The 17,358-nt window shown below is 42.7% G+C and overlaps 1 protein-coding gene across 11 annotated transcripts in view; it reads left to right on the top strand.

The window, feature by feature from the left end:
- vit (vitrin) overlaps positions 1-17,358 on the top strand; it is a 157,014-nt gene that overhangs the window by 103,470 nt on the left and 36,186 nt on the right. For all 11 annotated transcript variants that reach the window (XM_084321731.1, XM_084321736.1, XM_084321732.1 and 8 more), the window contains 2 exons: positions 12,918-13,065; positions 15,803-15,906. In XM_084321731.1, the coding sequence (XP_084177857.1) occupies positions 12,918-13,065; positions 15,803-15,906 (252 nt within the window). The remainder of the gene's footprint in view (positions 1-12,917; positions 13,066-15,802; positions 15,907-17,358) is intronic.

Genomic DNA, 17,358 nt, shown 5'->3' with positions numbered 1-17,358 from the left:
ATTGCACCCTTACTTACAATCCATTATGAATTGAAAATGGGGGACCCTGATGTAAACAAGACGAAAGTCTTTCTCTGGTCTGCATCCCCTTAACAATTGGGTACTGTATTGTACCCATTCTGCAATCTGTTAATAAATGTTTCATTCAATCAATCACCTGCGCGGTACTGTATATTTGTATATCTTGTATGTCATAAATGTCTGGATGTAACAGTAGGCCTACTGTATATTCATATGTCGTGTATGTCATAAATGTTATCATGAATTGAAAATGGGGGACCCTGATGTAAACAAGACAAAAGTCTTTCTCTGGTCTGCATCCCCATGCACATTCAGCGCCAATCACGACTATAGTCGGGTTATCTCGCCAGCGGTTGAGCGCCAGAACCTGACTATACTCGGGTTTTCGATCGTTTTCATAGTTTTTTCTTTTATTAAATTTGAATATTCTATACAGTCTCACGGACCTCTGTGTATCATTGGGACTCATTCTGAGACCTCGAGATTGCAAGGCCGGCCGAATCCTGCTAGGTGGCAGTATTGCCTACTCTTTGAAACCTTATTTCATACTGTGTGTTACATTTTATATGGTCCAGGCGGATCCTACAATGATTTCACATCGATCACAACGATCATATGTCACGTACTCCAAAACGTATGCCGTTGCTGACGATCAGAGCAGCACAAAACGACCCCCCCCCCCCCCCTTTGATGCCTTCATGATTAAACATAATAATTATATACCTTTGATTTGGAAATAGTATCGTGTCCAGGCGAGCAATGCGAATGACTTTCGCAAAATGCACATATCGCTCCATAACTCAGCTTCCAGGAATTAGCCCGGATCGCTCTGAAACTATACAATATTCACCACGGGATAACACGCGAACGTATACATGAAAATATTTACTCTTTTTTACAAGTTGGACGAGAGATAGTGACTGTGAAATGAGCCATAGTATTGTCTCCATAGCTATAATATAGAATATAGATATAGCTCTGCAAACATCGTGACACACTGTGAAAATGACCATCTTTTAAAGCGTGGCACAGAGACAGCAGGGATGGGGACACACGCTGGCGCTGAATGAGTTAACAATTGTGTGTATTGAGCCGTACGGTATTTGACCCATTCTGCAATCTGTTAATAAAATGTTCAATCAATCAATCAATCAATCTAGACTCATTACATCAACACTGTGATTGTTGTATTGTAAATCAGGGCTATTTTATTGATTCATGTTACTGTAAATGATAACTATATATTATATACTCTGTATATTCTATTTTACTCTTTTATTAGTACATTTTTTAATTGCTATAGAATCAAACCAATAAACAAAGAGGCCTATTCAGATGTTAGATCCTAATATGAATGTGATTTAATGCTCTATGTCTTACCTTGACCTTGTCTATTTGGCTGCTATCTATTTTATCCTCATTTTATAATTATTCTCTTATGTCTGCACTTTATGCATTGATCCTGTATTATTATTTTACTGATGTGAAGCACTTTTAGCTGAAATTCCTGTATGAAAGGTGCTATACAAATACATTTTATTATTATTATTATTATTATTATTATTATTATTATTATTATTATTATTATTATTATTATTATTATTATTATTATTATTATTATTATTATTATTATTATAATTACAAGAAAGATGCTACTGCCTGGAGCTGGTCAGACTACAGCCAATTGCCAGAAGGGCTCCGCTAAACCATGCTGGTTAACAGGGAGCCTTGGGTTCAACCTATGCTAACCAGGGGAAACAAGTCAACACACACAAGGGGAAGCTCAAATATACTACCTGGAAATGCATTACTACCATAAAAACAACAAAGGTAATTGGGAAGGACAGTCACAAACAGAAGAGGAGACAACTAAAGGGGAAGGGGGCTATAAACAAGCTGACCCCAGGTCAGCTAAAATAGCCTGAAGGCAAAAACAGCCACAGCTAGCCTACAATAAAACACAGTGTAGGGGGAACTGAGTGTGTAGGGGGGAAAAGAAAACACTGGGTGATTCTATGGATGCCCCGATCGATCGGCCAGCGATCGGTATCGGCCGATATTCAGTATAAATATGAGATTGGGGAATTCCGATAATGCTTTCTAGACGCCGATTGCGGAAACCGATTGATGACGCGACCAATTCTCAGCAGAGTTGGTGTCATTGTTGCATGTTAAGTAACCTAAAACATGATGTCAGCAGTGTGGAACTATTACAAAGTGTCTCAGACAGACCTGCAATATATGCCAGGATAAAATACCTCGTGGGGGAAGCAATGTAAAACGTTTCAACACAACAAATTTAATAAGACACTTGAAGTCCCAGAGGAGGATCACCCAGATGAGCGTGGAGAGTTTGTTAACCCTTTCTGCGCCAAAAACGAGAATTCTCGTGTTTCAAATCCAACCGTTGAGTGCCAAAAACAAGTTTTCTCACACTCGCACGGACCTGCCTGTGTCTCCCTGGCAACGCTGCCTACGTTATAAATGATCGAATCCCGACAGGTGGTAGTATCGCCTACCTTTTGAACTGGGTCTCTAAGGTGTCTTTCAGTGCCTCGTTACCTCCGGCTGCAGGAATACCTTCCCCCTCAAAGTGAATCAGCACACAGCCATCTGTCGGAGATTTGCTCGCCTGAAACCTATAGTTTCCCGTATTATAGCCAGACCCAATGCACACGAGTAAGGGCGATCGCGATGGAACTACATGGATTATTCATTTTAGAGTACCTTCTGATTAAGGTAAGGTCTATTTTAGATCTATTTACCGAACCTAAAACATGCTTTTGTATTGGATCAAAGCGTCGTATTTTACCGAACCTAAAACATGCTTTTGGTAACAATCGCAGCTTCGTAAAACGACCCCCTTGATGATTTTGTAAAGAAACATCTATATGGTATATACCTTTTGATTTGGAAATAATATAGGTTTCAGGCGAGCAACCCGAACGATTTGCGCATATGCATATAACACGTCATATCTCACTATCTAGAAAACGAGACTGGATTATTTTGAAATGGGGCAATGTTTAGTGTGGAATAGCGCACAAACGAAAGTATGTAGAAATTAACTGGTTTCAATACCTTCATATTATTCATGGGTTACTATAAATTACACAAGTTCATATAAAATGTAAGTGATTAGGGCATGACAATTGAAGCTTATTTTTGGTCTTTATTTTTTGTTTATCATTTACATTTTTATTTATTTATTTTTTACGGGAAAGTGGCCAAGCCACAGTCGACATTCTACTTATGGTAGAATTTAGAGTGTTAGATCCTATGGTATACATAGGAATGTTAAGGATAATTGGATCATTCTGGGATATCCGGTGGTGCAAGGGAGGGAGTCATACGCAAAGGTTGTGTTCATGGAACACAATCCTGTACGACTCTCGGTGGGAGGGAAGGGTAGGGGATTTTTATTTGTATATATGTATGTTTTTAAGCTCGGCTCTCAACGGGACCTCACTAGTGGGATGTATATCTATTATTGCCTCGCACTCTAGAAGCATTACCAAAAATTACAATGCAACATGTATAGACTATGGCTAGTTTGAATATAATGATATGGAACACCGGGGGAATAAATAACCAACTCAAACGCAAAAGCGTGCTCACACTGATGAAAAAAGAACATGTGGACATTGCTCTGCTAAGCGAAACACACATTCTAGGGAAAGACATAGATAAATTAGCGGACAACATATACCATAATATCAGTCACTCCTCTATTGGTACGAGAACTCGGGGTGTAGCAATAGTCGTTAAACGTAAGTTGAATATTGTACTAAAGGGAGTATGGTCTGATGTAGAAGGTCGGATAACTATAGCTAAGATTGAACAGGAAAATAGCGTTGATAGCGGTATACGCCCCAAATTTGTACGAAGAAGATTTCTTCACTACACTAACCAATGCAATGTTAGACATTCCCGATTACTCATTTATAATAGGAGCGGATTTTAATGCCATCTGGAACCCAAGGATGGACAAATCTTACCTCGCCTTTTCCAGCGAACAAAAGAATTCATCGAAGGCATTAAAGGATTGGTCAAAGATTACAGGTGTAAATGACTTATGGCGGTTACTTAATCCCACGACCCGAAAGTACTCTTGTCGATCTGCGAGGCATAATACACTATCCAGAATAGATTATGTCTTTGCATCACAGAGACTATTTGATAATTATGAAGTGGAAATGATACCCAACGCACTATCAGATCACTGTTATTTACTCCTTAAAGGTACATTTGGTATACTATCCTCCCGAGCCCCAAGATGGCGATTTAACTCGTTGCTGCTTAATAACAAGGAATTCATTACACAACTCAAAGAAGCTCTTATAGTATTCCAACGGGAGAATGCAAACTCGGTGCAAGACCCCAGAATAATATGGATGTCGGTAAAGGGAATGATCAAAGACTTCACGGATAGCTTTTCCTCCAAAATGCGCAAGAATCAAAGCACAAAACTGGATGAGCTGGAAACGCTTTACTCAACGTTATTTAATTCTCTGAAATACAACAACTCAACTCGACTAGAAAATCAAGTTAACGTACTAAAAATAGAGATCAATGCCATATACAGACAACAATCGGAAATACAAATACGCAGCACAAGACAACAGCAGTACTCCCATGGTTCCAAACCCAGCCACCTATTAGCCATGCGATTAAGAATTAATGCAACATTTGCAGATATAACTACCATTAGAGCACAACAAGTACTTGTAACAGATCCTGTAAAAATAAACAATACATTCAAAGTATTCTACTCCGACTTATATAAATCAGAAATGACCTTTGATCAAAACAAAATGGACACATTTCTTAATCAAATTATTCTCCCTAAACTTTCAGAGGATGACGCTAAACAGTTAGAAACACCGATCACACTAGAGGAACTCAAGAAGGCCATAACCGCAATGAAAAGTGGTAAGGCTCCTGGAAGAGACGGTTTCCCATCAGAAATGTACCTTTCTTGTTGGGACATTATTGGCCCCTTATTACTAAATATGATCTTATACTCAGTCAAGGAGGGGAACTTCCATAAAAATGACAATATTGCACTCATAACAGTCCTCCTTAAAAAAGACAAAGACCCCAACGAGTGCGGTAGTTATAGACCTTTAAGCCTCCTCGGAACAGATATCAAACTGTACTCTAAGGTATTAGCCATCAGATTACAAAAGCATATGACGTCTTTAGTTCACCCGGACCAAACTGGCTTCATAGGAGGCCGCCTGATCACTGAGAACATAAGACGTATACTGCACGTACTTGATGCCGACAAGGAGGACACCATACCTAAGGCGATGCTGTCCCTGGATGCTATGAAGGCCTTTGACAGGCTGGAATGGTCGTATCTGTGGGCAGTGCTAGAAAGGATGGGGTTAGGAAAAGGATTCATCGATATGATTAAAGTATTATACAAAGACCCATCGGCCATGATTACAACAGGCACAATCATCTCCGAAAATATTTCCGGTATCACGCTCTGCCAGACAGGGTTGTCCTCTTAGTCCCGGACTGTTCAATCTATCATTAGAGCCTTTAGCACAATATATAAGACAATCCCAATCCATAGAACCTATCGTAATCAAGGGCACACAACAAAAAATTTGTTTATATGCGGACGATGTAATATTGTTCATGGAAAACCCCAACACCACATTGCCTCATCTGCTCAAGTTGATTGAGGACTTTGGTGATTTATCGGGATTTAAGATAAATTGGCCGAAGTCGGCTTTCCTTCCACTTAACACCCCTGCAAAAAAAGATACAACCCTCCCAGGACAGATACCGATGGTAAAACATTTCAGATGCTTGGGAGTGGAAATATTCCCTACCATAAGACAAACGGTGAAGCACAACTACACAAAAATCCAAAACAAAATCAAAGACGACCTTGATAGATGGGCAAAACTTAAAAACACAGTACAAGCACGGATATCAATAGTTAAGATGGATGTACTACCTAAAATCAACTTATTCTGTTCAATGCTACCGTTACCCCCTCCAGAGGGTTACTGGAAAAGATTACACTCCTCCACATACAAATTTATTTGGAATAACAAACCACCACGTATAAAAAGATCCACCGCACAGAGAAATAAAGCAGATGGTGGCATGGCATTTCCAGATTTTTTCCTATATTTTAAGGCGTACTCATTAAGTCCATTGACAACATGGTTTGACTCCCAAGCATTAGCATCCTGGAGGAAAATAGAAGAAAACATAGTAGCCCCACATAGACTGAAGGACATAGCATACACTAAACTACCAATCAAGCACTGTGAACGGAAATTTGGCCCCATAATTACTCATGCGATCCGGATATGGCGTGAATCACAAAAAAAAAATCCTAACCCACAAAAATGGCACAATCATACTCCCTTATTCAATAACAATGCTCTCTTAATTGGAAAACGACCTATAAGATTCCCTATATGGGAAGAGCAAGGCATACACTCATTAGGGGATGTTTTTAACAAACAGGGTTTTTGTAGTGATAAAGAAATACGCAAAAAATTTTATCTCACCATTTACATTTACATTTACATTTAGTCATTTAGCTGACGCTTTTATCCAAAGCGACTTACAAGTTCTGTGCGACAAGACAGCAAGAAGGGTATAACTCTATCAGCTGAGTAACAATGTTCATCAAAGTGTTGCGTGTTACAGTGTAGGTTAGTTTATTAGGACAAGTGCATGACATTAAGGTTAGTCGGGGTTAGATTTTTTATTTTTTTTTTATCATTTCAGATAATGGTTGAAGAAGTGAGTCTTTAGTCGACGGCGAAAGATTGGACGGGATTCGGCTGTCCTAACTGGGATGGGTAGTTCATTCCACCATTGTGGGGCAAGGACTGAGAATAGGCGGCTTCTCTTTGATGACCATCCGGGAGCTTGGATAGGAGTAGATCTGAGGCGGCCAGAAGACGCAGAGCGTAGGGGTCTTGAGGGTGTGTAGTTAGAGACCATTGACCGGAGGTAGGCGGGAGCGGTTCCCTTTGCCGCACGGTATGCTAGGTCGAGGGCCTTGAAGCGGATACGTGCAGCAATGGGGAGCCAGTGCAGGTCCCTAAGAAGTGGGGTGACATGGGCTGACTTCGGTCCACATGGCTTTTTCACAAACAGTTAGAGCTATGTTTGAAGTCTCACGGTGTTCCATTAGACAGACCAATTGAACACCACAGATACCACAAATTCTTCTACGCAAGAGAGACATCGAGAGGTTTTGTTTCAGAATTTTATCATCAATTACTAACGTCCTCGTATGAAACCCTCCAACTTGACTCTGTCTGGAGGAGGGATATACCAGACCTGGAAAATGACTTTGATTGGCAAGGAGCCTGGGCAAATGTCCGACTTACATCAAGGAACCCGGATCATCAACAAATCAATCTTAACTATATTCACAGGACATACTTGACTCCTATAAGACTGTGCCGAATGGGGCTTAAACAAGATTCCAAATGCACCCAATGTACAAATGGGGACGAAGGGACATTTATGCACATGTATTGGGACTGCTCACCAGTTAAGGCATTCTGGAAAGATGTGACCCAACAAATATCAAAACTCGTATCTTGGAATATACCTGTACACCCCTCGGTATTACTATTGAATGATGTTTTTGAGTTTGCAGTGAATCCACAGCTAAAGAGATTGGTTTTATCGGGTATCACAGTAGCCAAAAAGCTGATCGCATCACGCTGGTTTCAACCGGAAAAAATGTGCCGTAAAGTTTGGTTTCTTACATATCTCGATGTAATTTACCATGAAATATCTACAGCAAGAATTCTGGGTCTCAATGAATCCAAAATGTCAATGTGGTTAGAAGTGGTGGAGAGAATAAAAGCTAGCTTATAATGGTAGTGTCTGGTTAGGTGCGAGGGATAGTGGAGGTACTTCTCTCAAGGTGGGGTCCGGGAGGGGGGGGTTCGAGCTGAGCATATGTGTGTAGGTTTTTTTTTTTTTTTTTTTAGATAACAGGTATTATGGGTATATCTTATATAAGACAACTAACTAAAAGGTGATCTCATTGGATGTGCCCTGACAATTAATGCTTGTATATCTTATCGTGTGTTGTCATGTTTGTTTATATGTTTGTTTAAAAAATAATAAAAAAATTAAATACAACAAGAAATTAACTGGTTTGTCAATGTTGGACTATAAATAGTGCCTGTCAAATGAGCCATACTATTGTCTCCATAGCTATAATATAGAATATATGATGGGTCCGCATACATCATGAAAATTGTCAATACCGCTGGCGCCAGGCAGTACAGATGGAAAAACAGCGTGGCGGTCAATGAGTTAAGAGAGCATCCGTGCATCTCTTAGTGATAGTCAGAAGGCTAGGCGATCACAAGAAAAGTCATGAAATTCATAGGGCTGGACGACCAGCCATTAAGTGTAGTCGAGACGAGTACTCTGCCTCTGATTCGCAGACTGTGGGTGGGGGAATGTGATTGGACCAAAGCAGAGTTGACAGACACACAGTGCAGTCAGACATGCAGAGACATGCTTGCAGTAGAGAGAGCAGAGAATTTTGACTTGTTGCATTTGTGGCGATGTCTCGCAGATAATACAGATAATACATATGAAAAGTATCATTTGCTCAGAGTCCAGAGACAGTTGTGGTTCGGTCCGGATCTGGACCGGAGTCTGGACTTTGAGAATGCCTGTGTTAGACCTACAGTATAATACTGTCAGGCACCAGCTGCTATAACAAAACCAAAAACGTTTTTGTATTTGTTAGTTAAGTTTAGATCTGTATTTATTATTTCTCATTGTTTTGTCATTATTATTATTATTATTATTATTATTATTATTATTATTATTATTATTATTATTATTATTAGTATTGTTGTTACTGTTGATGTTGATATTGTGTTGTTGGTTGTTGTTGAAAAGATTAAATAAAAGATTTGATAAAATCTGCCGATCGGTAGTATCGGCAGTGTATCGGGCGATATGGCTCATAGACGATCGGTGATCGGTATTGGTGGCAAGAAAACGTGATCGGGGCATCCCTCGGATTCTGCATCCGGAACCACTCTTCTCCCGTTGTAGTGATATAGGTCAACCTGTCACAGTTCAAGATCCAAGAAGAGCGCTACTTAACTTGGGGAGGTGCAGCAGAGTTGGTTCGCAAGCCAAGGCGTCATGTTAGTTTTTGCTCTGTAGTGGTCGGGTTGGAGAAAAGCTGGAGTGGCGATATAGAGGCTTGAAGAACCGTCTCAGATGATGTAGAGGCTTGAAGAACCGTCTCAGATGATGTAGAGGCTTGAAGAACCGTCCCAGGTGACGTACAGTAGAAGCTTGAAGAACCATCTCAGATGATGTAGAGGCTTGAAGAACCATCTTAGATGATGTAGAGGCTTGAAGAACCATCTCAGATAACGCCGTAGACTCGTAGAGGCTTGAAGAACCGTCTCAGATGATGTAGAGGCTTGAAGAACAGTCTCAGATGATGTAGAGGCTTGAGGACCGTCTCAGATGATGTAGAGGCTTGAAGAACCGTCTCAGGTGATGTAGAGGCTGAAGAACCATCTCAGATGAGGTAGAGGCTTGAAGAACCATCTCAGATAACGCTGTAGACTCGTAGAGGCTTGAAGAACCATCTCAGATGATGTAGAGGCTTGAATAACCGAAAAGAAAGAGACCAGATTCAAATGAGGAGTTGATGATGTTGACCATGGTGGGGCAGAGAGCAGGGAGGCAGATCTTGACCAGGGTGGTAGGCATGGGGTCAAGTGAGCAGGTGGAGGCTTTGGCTGAGGCTATGAGCTTGACAACTTGGGGACCATTTACCGGGGAGAAGGAGGAGAGGCTGCATTGGGGGGGGGGGCACCCAGGGGGAGGAGCAGGTGAGGGGGAGGAGGGGGGCACTGCTAGCTGCTGGTAGATGGTATTGACCTTGTCCTGGAAAAAGACATGGAACCTGGAGCAGAGGTCGTGGGCACCAGATGGGCGGGGGGGGTCGAGGGGGCGGAGTAGCCGGTTGATGGTGGAGAAGAGTGTCCTGGGGTGGTTTTGCTGGTTGCAGATGAGGGTGGAATAGTAATTTGTTTTGGCCTTGATGAGAGCTAGCTTGTAAGCCTGCACGTGGTCCTTGTAGGCCTCGAGGTGGACAGTGAGGCCAGATCTTCTATGGAGTCTCTCCAATTGGCGACCGACAGCCTTCAGGGAGCGGAGTTCAGGGGTGTACCAGGGGGCAGGACGGGTGTAGGTGACAGTCCGGGTTTTGATGGGAGCGAGAGAGTCCAGGCTGCGGGATAGGGCGGAGTTGTAGTGGGCAGCCAGACCATCCACCTGGGTGCTGGGGGGAGCTGAGGCCAGGTGGATGGTTAGCAGGTTGGTCAGAGCTGGTGCACTGACTGTTTTGATGTTCCTGTAGGTGATGGTGCGTGCATTCCGAAGCTTGGGTAGGAAAGTAGGGAGGGTGAAAAGGACAGCATGGTGGTCGGACACCGCCAGGTCGAGACACTGTACATCAGATGGTATTATGCCAGTGGAACAGACCAGGTCAAGTGTATGACCTTTGGTGTGGGTGGGACCATTTGTGTGCTGTGTGATATTGAAGCAGTCCAGTAGTGAGAGGAAATCAATGGCTGTGGAGCAGCTGGTGTTGTCCACATGAATATTGAAGTCCCCAAGCAGGAGTGTGGATGAGCACATGGTGCAGACAGTGGTGAGGAGTTCAGACAGGTCAGACATAAAGTAGGTGGAGGCTTTGGGGGGGCGGTAGATGAGGACTACCTGGAGTGGTGTAGGCCCAGGTAATGAGAAAGCCACGCACTCGAAGGAGGTGACAGTGGGTACTGGGAGCTCTTTGACTAGAAAGTCAGCCCGATGTATTACAGCCAGCCCACCACCACGACTCTGAGTACGTGGCTTTTGGATGTAAACATAGCCTGGGGGTGTGGCTTGGTTGAGTGAAATGAAGTCCTGTTGATATTGCCATGTCTCAGTAAGACATAGAAAATCTATATCTCTGTCAGTAATTATGTCATGGATGAGGAGATATTTATTGTTAAGAGAGCGAACATTCTGGAGCATGGATGTTGCATTTTTGATGGATGCTGGGGCAGACAGTGATGGAGGGATGTCAACACAGACTAGTGGCCGCAGATTGGTCAGAGTGCCAAACGTATTCTGGTTGTACTGTACTTGTGCTGTATGATGACAATACATTGGAATCGAATCTCATGTCAACGCTAGGGGTTCAGCAGGTGTATTCTGAATGAAAAGTATGACATCACGGTTGTGAAGGGCATATGGGCGAGTGGTGATATGGGGGGAAACCCGGTAATAATTCGGTAATAATAAAATTTCACTCGGCTGCATTTAAGCAAAGCCGCTCAGTATAGTCCACTATGTTGAACGCGCGTTATGGTAGCTTGTTACATGCTAGGTAGCTAGCCGGCTAATGCTGGTTGACTTGAGTGAGTGGAATCGTTAGCCTCACGCCCACTTGTCATTCTCATCCGACTCGAAGGAGACACGTCGCGTGCTGTTGTTCGCCCCCATGTCAGACAGACCGCACTTATGTCCGAAAGCGACGACTCTACATGCAATTATTTTCATCCACTGATGTGTTTTTGTCTACGTTTGTCTACGTTGTCAAGCCGGTGACAGGAGTCTGTAGGGCTGCGCGCAGTGATCTGTCCACTTCCCCTAGATGGGAGGCATCTTCTAGAAAACGATGTTCATTGGTTATGGATTATTATGAGGCACAAATGGGAGGAATCATAAGGGGGGAGTCAGAGTTCGGCTTGTGCCAGTGAGCGAATCAGCAGATTGCAGAATGATTTTTTTTGGTTTTGTTTACTACTCGCCAGTGTGGCGAGTGCTCTTCATGAATCACTCGCCAAACATAAATAATACTCGCATTTGGCGAGTCAAATGGCCTAATTTCCTCCCCTGAGGAGGAAACATGGCCAGTTTGGTGTGTGGAGGTAATAGAGAAATTGAGATTTTTTGTTTTATGTGTAATACAAACTCATAAAATCTCATTTTGAGAAAAACGCCTTTAAAGCTTTGTATTGTCTGTAAATCAGGCTATGTATGACATATCAACAAACCCTTTGGCACAAAGAAGCAGGATATAGATGTGGAAGTTTTGGTCCATCTAGGTACTAGGAAAATGGGTATTTCATGTATTGGTGTTAGGGGTGTACTGTACGGTGGGCTACCCAGGCTGAGTGACAAGGTGGCATCCAGGAGGAGAAAAATGCACAAAAAAAAAAAAAGATGGATTATATATAGATATTTTCTCATGGTTTTTCATGTTACTACATGTGTGGAGGTACTAGAGAAATTGAGATTTTTTTTGTTTTATGTGTAATACAAACTCATAAAATCTCATTTTGTACCCCCTAATAGGCAAACAAAATATTTGAATAGATATCACTATGAAACTTTCCCAGTTTGTTATGTACATATAACAGTGGCTCAGAAGGTAGAACGGTCGTCTGGTAGTCAGAAGATTCCCGGGTGGCGTGTCGATGTGTCCTTGAGCAAGACATTTAACCCCTAATTGCTCCCGATGTGCAGGTTGGCACCTTGCATGGTTGCCTCCGTCGTCAGTGAGTGAATGTGTTACTGAACGGATAAGATTTGAGGAACAAAAAATTATAAGATGTAAAGCAATTTGGATAAAAGCTGTTATATAAATGCACCATTTACCATTTACACTAGTAGTATGAGGAACCGCATGGACTGTGCTGAGGAAGGACTCTACCGACTGACAACACCATTGTGTAGCAAAGAGGGCTCACCCTGGTTCCAGGATCAGAACTATCCACAGTACAGTACCTGCTGTGTGCTGTGATCCTGTGGTGGTGGTGGTGGTGTTGTCATCCTGCTGTGTTGTCCTGTCCCTACAGACTGTAAGGTGGATCTGGCCTTCCTGATGGACGGAAGCTGGAGCATTGGGAAGCGTCGCTTCAAGATCCAGAAGGACTTCCTGGCCGAGGTGGCCCAGGTCATCAACTTGGGCGTGGCCGGACCCATGATGGGCGTCATCCAATACGGGTAACTTCCCTTCAGGGCTGAAGCCGACAAAACGGTTACCTGATCGAACTTTAACACTTTCAATGCCGGAGCTCGTGCGAACTTTAGTGCTTACTTGCCACCACCCACTTCAATGATAGAGCTCTCATATTTGCAAACGCATAAACTATGTCTTAAATTATGGCTGTGTCTAATCTGGCCGTCGCTTATCAATGACTTGTTTGCAGTCAACATTGTCGAAACAGATTGTTTTTTAATCGGTTCATTTCCGTTTTATACCATTTTGAAAAACTCGTTTTTGAAAGTTTCAGGAAAATATAAAGATTCTGTGATAAACGCCCTTTACTGGAATATTCTGGAATACACAAAAAACTGTAATTTTTCTGCCTATTTATGAATTGTTTTCAAATAAACGCTAGATTATCGATAGTATATGTGTACTTATGCACGCTAGAGAAGCGAGCTGAAAAATCGAATCTCTTATTTCCTGATCGCACACACACACACACACACATAGGGCACACACTGATATCTCTGTGAAAAAAGCTTTGATTATCCTAAAACTGGTCAAATAGATTCCTTACCTCAGATCAGATGTTCTCCAAAAAGATTATTCCAATTCCTGATCGCCATTCCAAATATCGATCGCGTTTATTGATCCAATGCTGGGTACTGGAAATATGTATTCCACACTGTTTTGGGGCTCGGAAATTACTTGGATCCTCTCGGGTGGCTTGCCCGAGAAGTAAAATAAGGAAGCTGGATCGCCCCCCCCCCCCCCCCCCCCCATGTGTTTTCATGCAATCCATTCCAAAGGGGTGCAGTACCACAGGGAGACGATAAGGGGCGGTATTTTCCCAATGGAGATCAGAGAGCGTTTGCAGCACTTACGTGAGACTAGATTGATGAAATATGAATTCAAATTGCTAATAAAAAAAACAAGCGACATATCGCGTTGTTGGCAATGAACGGTCGGCATGAACAAACGACATATCGCGTTGTTTGCATTGAAAGTGTTAATGATGTGAAATTGTATTCAAAATGTATATTCATTATTAATATTCAGGAATCTTGCTCTCGCTGCATGTCTGGTTCTCCCTATGTCTCCTCTGCCTCACTGCTTGATTGACTGCTGAGCATTATCAAATCATATGAACACAAAACTCACCAATACAATTATATCTCATCTTATTAATCGTGATATTCTGTCGCCAGAAATGAGTGTGCTCCATAGACAGTAATAAGCACTTGCTTGGGTGGGATCTTCACAGCTATGAAGTAGCTAGGTAGGCAGCTCTCTTTCTCTCTCTCCCTCTCTTTTTCTTCCTACACAGAAGTTGTCTAGATCTATCGTTCTCAACCTTTTTGGTTTGTGACGCCTAAAAACAGAGGGATGCCTTTTCACGACACCTGGCCTAGTTAGTGACCTGTCATTCCTCCGTGGGGTGTGGGGCACTGGGGGGCGTGGGGTTTTCTGGTTTCCTCATGGGGACTGGGGAGATGGGGCGGCCCACAGGTGTGGCATTCCTGTCGCCGTGCATGGCAGTTTGAGTGGCACGCGGGCTGTTTGTGTTTTACTTCAGTCATGACATGCTTTATCATTGATGTGTGGGGTGTTTGGGTGACTGTTTTTATTCTGTCAACTGTATGCAAATGTTATGCCATTTTGTGTTCATTTTGTGCTATTTGCTGTTGGGGCACTTTGGGCTGCGGTCCATGTGTGAAAGGTGCTATATAGATATTTATTATTATTACATTGTAAAAAATTTATGCATTGAAATGTCTATAAGTCTCTACGACATTGAAAATGAGGGTGACCTCAATTGTCCTTTTGCGAGAATAAATAGTGGTTTGAATTTAATTGAATGAATGACCCCTGACCTAGTTGAGCGTAAAATTAATGATGAAATTTGACACCAATAATGACTTATTTTACCTTTTCAGGTGATATAAATTGACACAGGATTAACAGTTGGAGGCGGTATTTAGCAAAGATCATAAATATATATCATAATATAGGGCGGCTACGTGGCGTAGTGGGCAAGGCGCTCGCCACGAATGACGGAGACGCTGGGCTTGCCTGTTCGAGCCCAGTGCTCCACATTGCTTTCAGTTTAGCTGGTCGTTCATACTAATACACATTGGCCGTATTAGGGGGTGGGAAACTGATGGGTGGGGATCGGGCGTTGTGGACAGCGACTCCTACAGGTCGGTTGGTGCGCCTGCGCAGTAGAATCAGGAAGTGTCGGGGGCAGCGTGAGCCTCCCACGCGTTACTCCTCGCCACTGAGAGATCGAGCTGCGCAGGTGAAAAGATGCGACTGCTGTTACCTCAAGTACCGGAGGGGACTTGTGCTATGTATGACTTAGTCCACATTGCAGCCGGCTTGTGGGAGGCAAGAAACAGTGTTCGTGACAGGGGAGGGTTGAATTGGATGATACGAAATTGGGATGGGATAAAAAAATATAGAAAATGGGAGAAAAAGTGGATAAAAAAAATAAAATATATATCATAATATCAAATATTTTTTGCAACCCCACAAAAGTCATCATGCAGTGCCCCAACCCCCAGGTTGAGAACCACTGCTCCAGATCTTGTCAACGGAGACAAAATGGATTATATTTCCGTTTTTAGTAATGGTATAAATCTACTGTGTATTGCTTTATAATGGATGGGTTGGTACTTGGTAATATTTCAAGTTTACTACTTGGAATTGGTACATGCTATAAAAAGTGGTATTGGTTGTTCTTGTCTGCAGGGACGAGCCGGTGACAGAGTTCAGCCTGAAGACCTACTCCAGCTCCAGGGAGGTGAAACCAGCTGTGGAGAAGATCGTCCAGAAGGGGGGTCTCTCCAACGTGGGTCAGTAACCTGGCCCGGCAGATCAGCGGCTAGCTTGGCTACTCATCAGTAACCTGGCTGGCAGATCAGCGGCTAGCTTGGCTACTCATCAGTAACCTGGCTGGCAGATCAGCAGCTAGCTTGGCTACTCATCAGTAACCTGGCTGGCAGATCAGCGGCTAGCTTGGCTACTCATCAGTAACCTGGCTGGCAGATCAGCGGCTAGCTTGGCTACTCATCAGTAACCTGGCTGGCAGATCAGCAGCTAGCTTGGCTCCTCATCAGTAACCTGGTTGGCAGATCAGCAGCTAGCTTGGCTACTCATCAGTAACCTGGCTGGCAGATCAGCGGCTAGCTTGGCTACTCATCAGTAACCTGGCTGGCAGATCAGCGGCTAGCTTGGCTACTCATCAGTAACCTGGCCGGCAGATCAACTAGCTTGGCTAAAGTGTGAAAGGGGCACAATTATCGCATGTTTATGGTCTTTCACATTTTCACATGCAGCTGTAGAATTAAATCTAAATTTGCCCTGAGACACTGTTCACTAAATTACAGTCCTGGTTGTGAAAGCAGTGTTTTTCCTCCTGGTCTGACCCATGTGGTTTCAGCGGCACAGGGGGTCAGCTTCCATATGTAACTGCTGTGTTCTGCTCCAGTCGGTGCGTCACTCAGTGTGTTAGGGTTAGGGTTATGGTCTTGTTGACGTGCTAGATGTCGCAGCCTGTTACAAATAGTGTTGTGTATGTTTACCCTCTAATCAACCAACAATACCAGTGGTCATAAAGGCCTCTGTTCTACTCATGCACTACAGATAGCTGGCGCAGACAGCCAAGGTTATTATAGTTCACTAAAAACTAAAGCTAGGTATGAAAAGACATTTTAGTTTACTAAAATAAAAATAAAAACAAACAAATTTAAACACTGGAACTAATAAAACATTTTTTTAAAGCAAACCCACTCTGGAAACGAAATCAACCCTAACTGAATTGAAAACAAAAATGAAAAACGAAATAAAAATGGAAACTAGTGAAAGATTCAAAACAGACCACCAGCCACACTATGGTTTAATGATAGACGTTCGATACTTTCTAAAAAGGATGCAATGTACAAGCAATATACTTTACACAGGCATACCTATTCTTGTATACAAAAATAGTGGTGTTTTGAATTAGGCGTAGCTTCTTAAAATGTTGCCTCTGTTGTATATTGCTCAACCAGGCTTAACCTTCTGTAGTGTGGTCCAGACCACACTAGAGAAGGTTAACCTTTCACTATCACACTACAGAAGGTTAACCTTTCACTACCACACTACAGAAGGTTAACCCTTTCACTACCAAAGGGTTAACCCTTTCACTACCACACTACAGAAGGTTAACCCTTTGGTAGTGAAAGAGTTAACCTTCTGTAGTGTGGTAGTGAAAGGTTAACCTTCTGTAGTGTGATAGTGAAAGGTTAACCTTCTGTAGTGCGGTA

The sequence above is a fragment of the Notolepis coatsorum genome (genome assembly GCF_963971535.1).
Source record: "Notolepis coatsorum genome assembly, chromosome: 9".
Classification (NCBI taxonomy): Eukaryota; Metazoa; Chordata; class Actinopteri; order Aulopiformes; family Paralepididae; genus Notolepis; species Notolepis coatsorum.
Note: the sequence above shows the minus strand (reverse complement) of the source record. Positions and strands in the feature narration are given on the sequence as shown.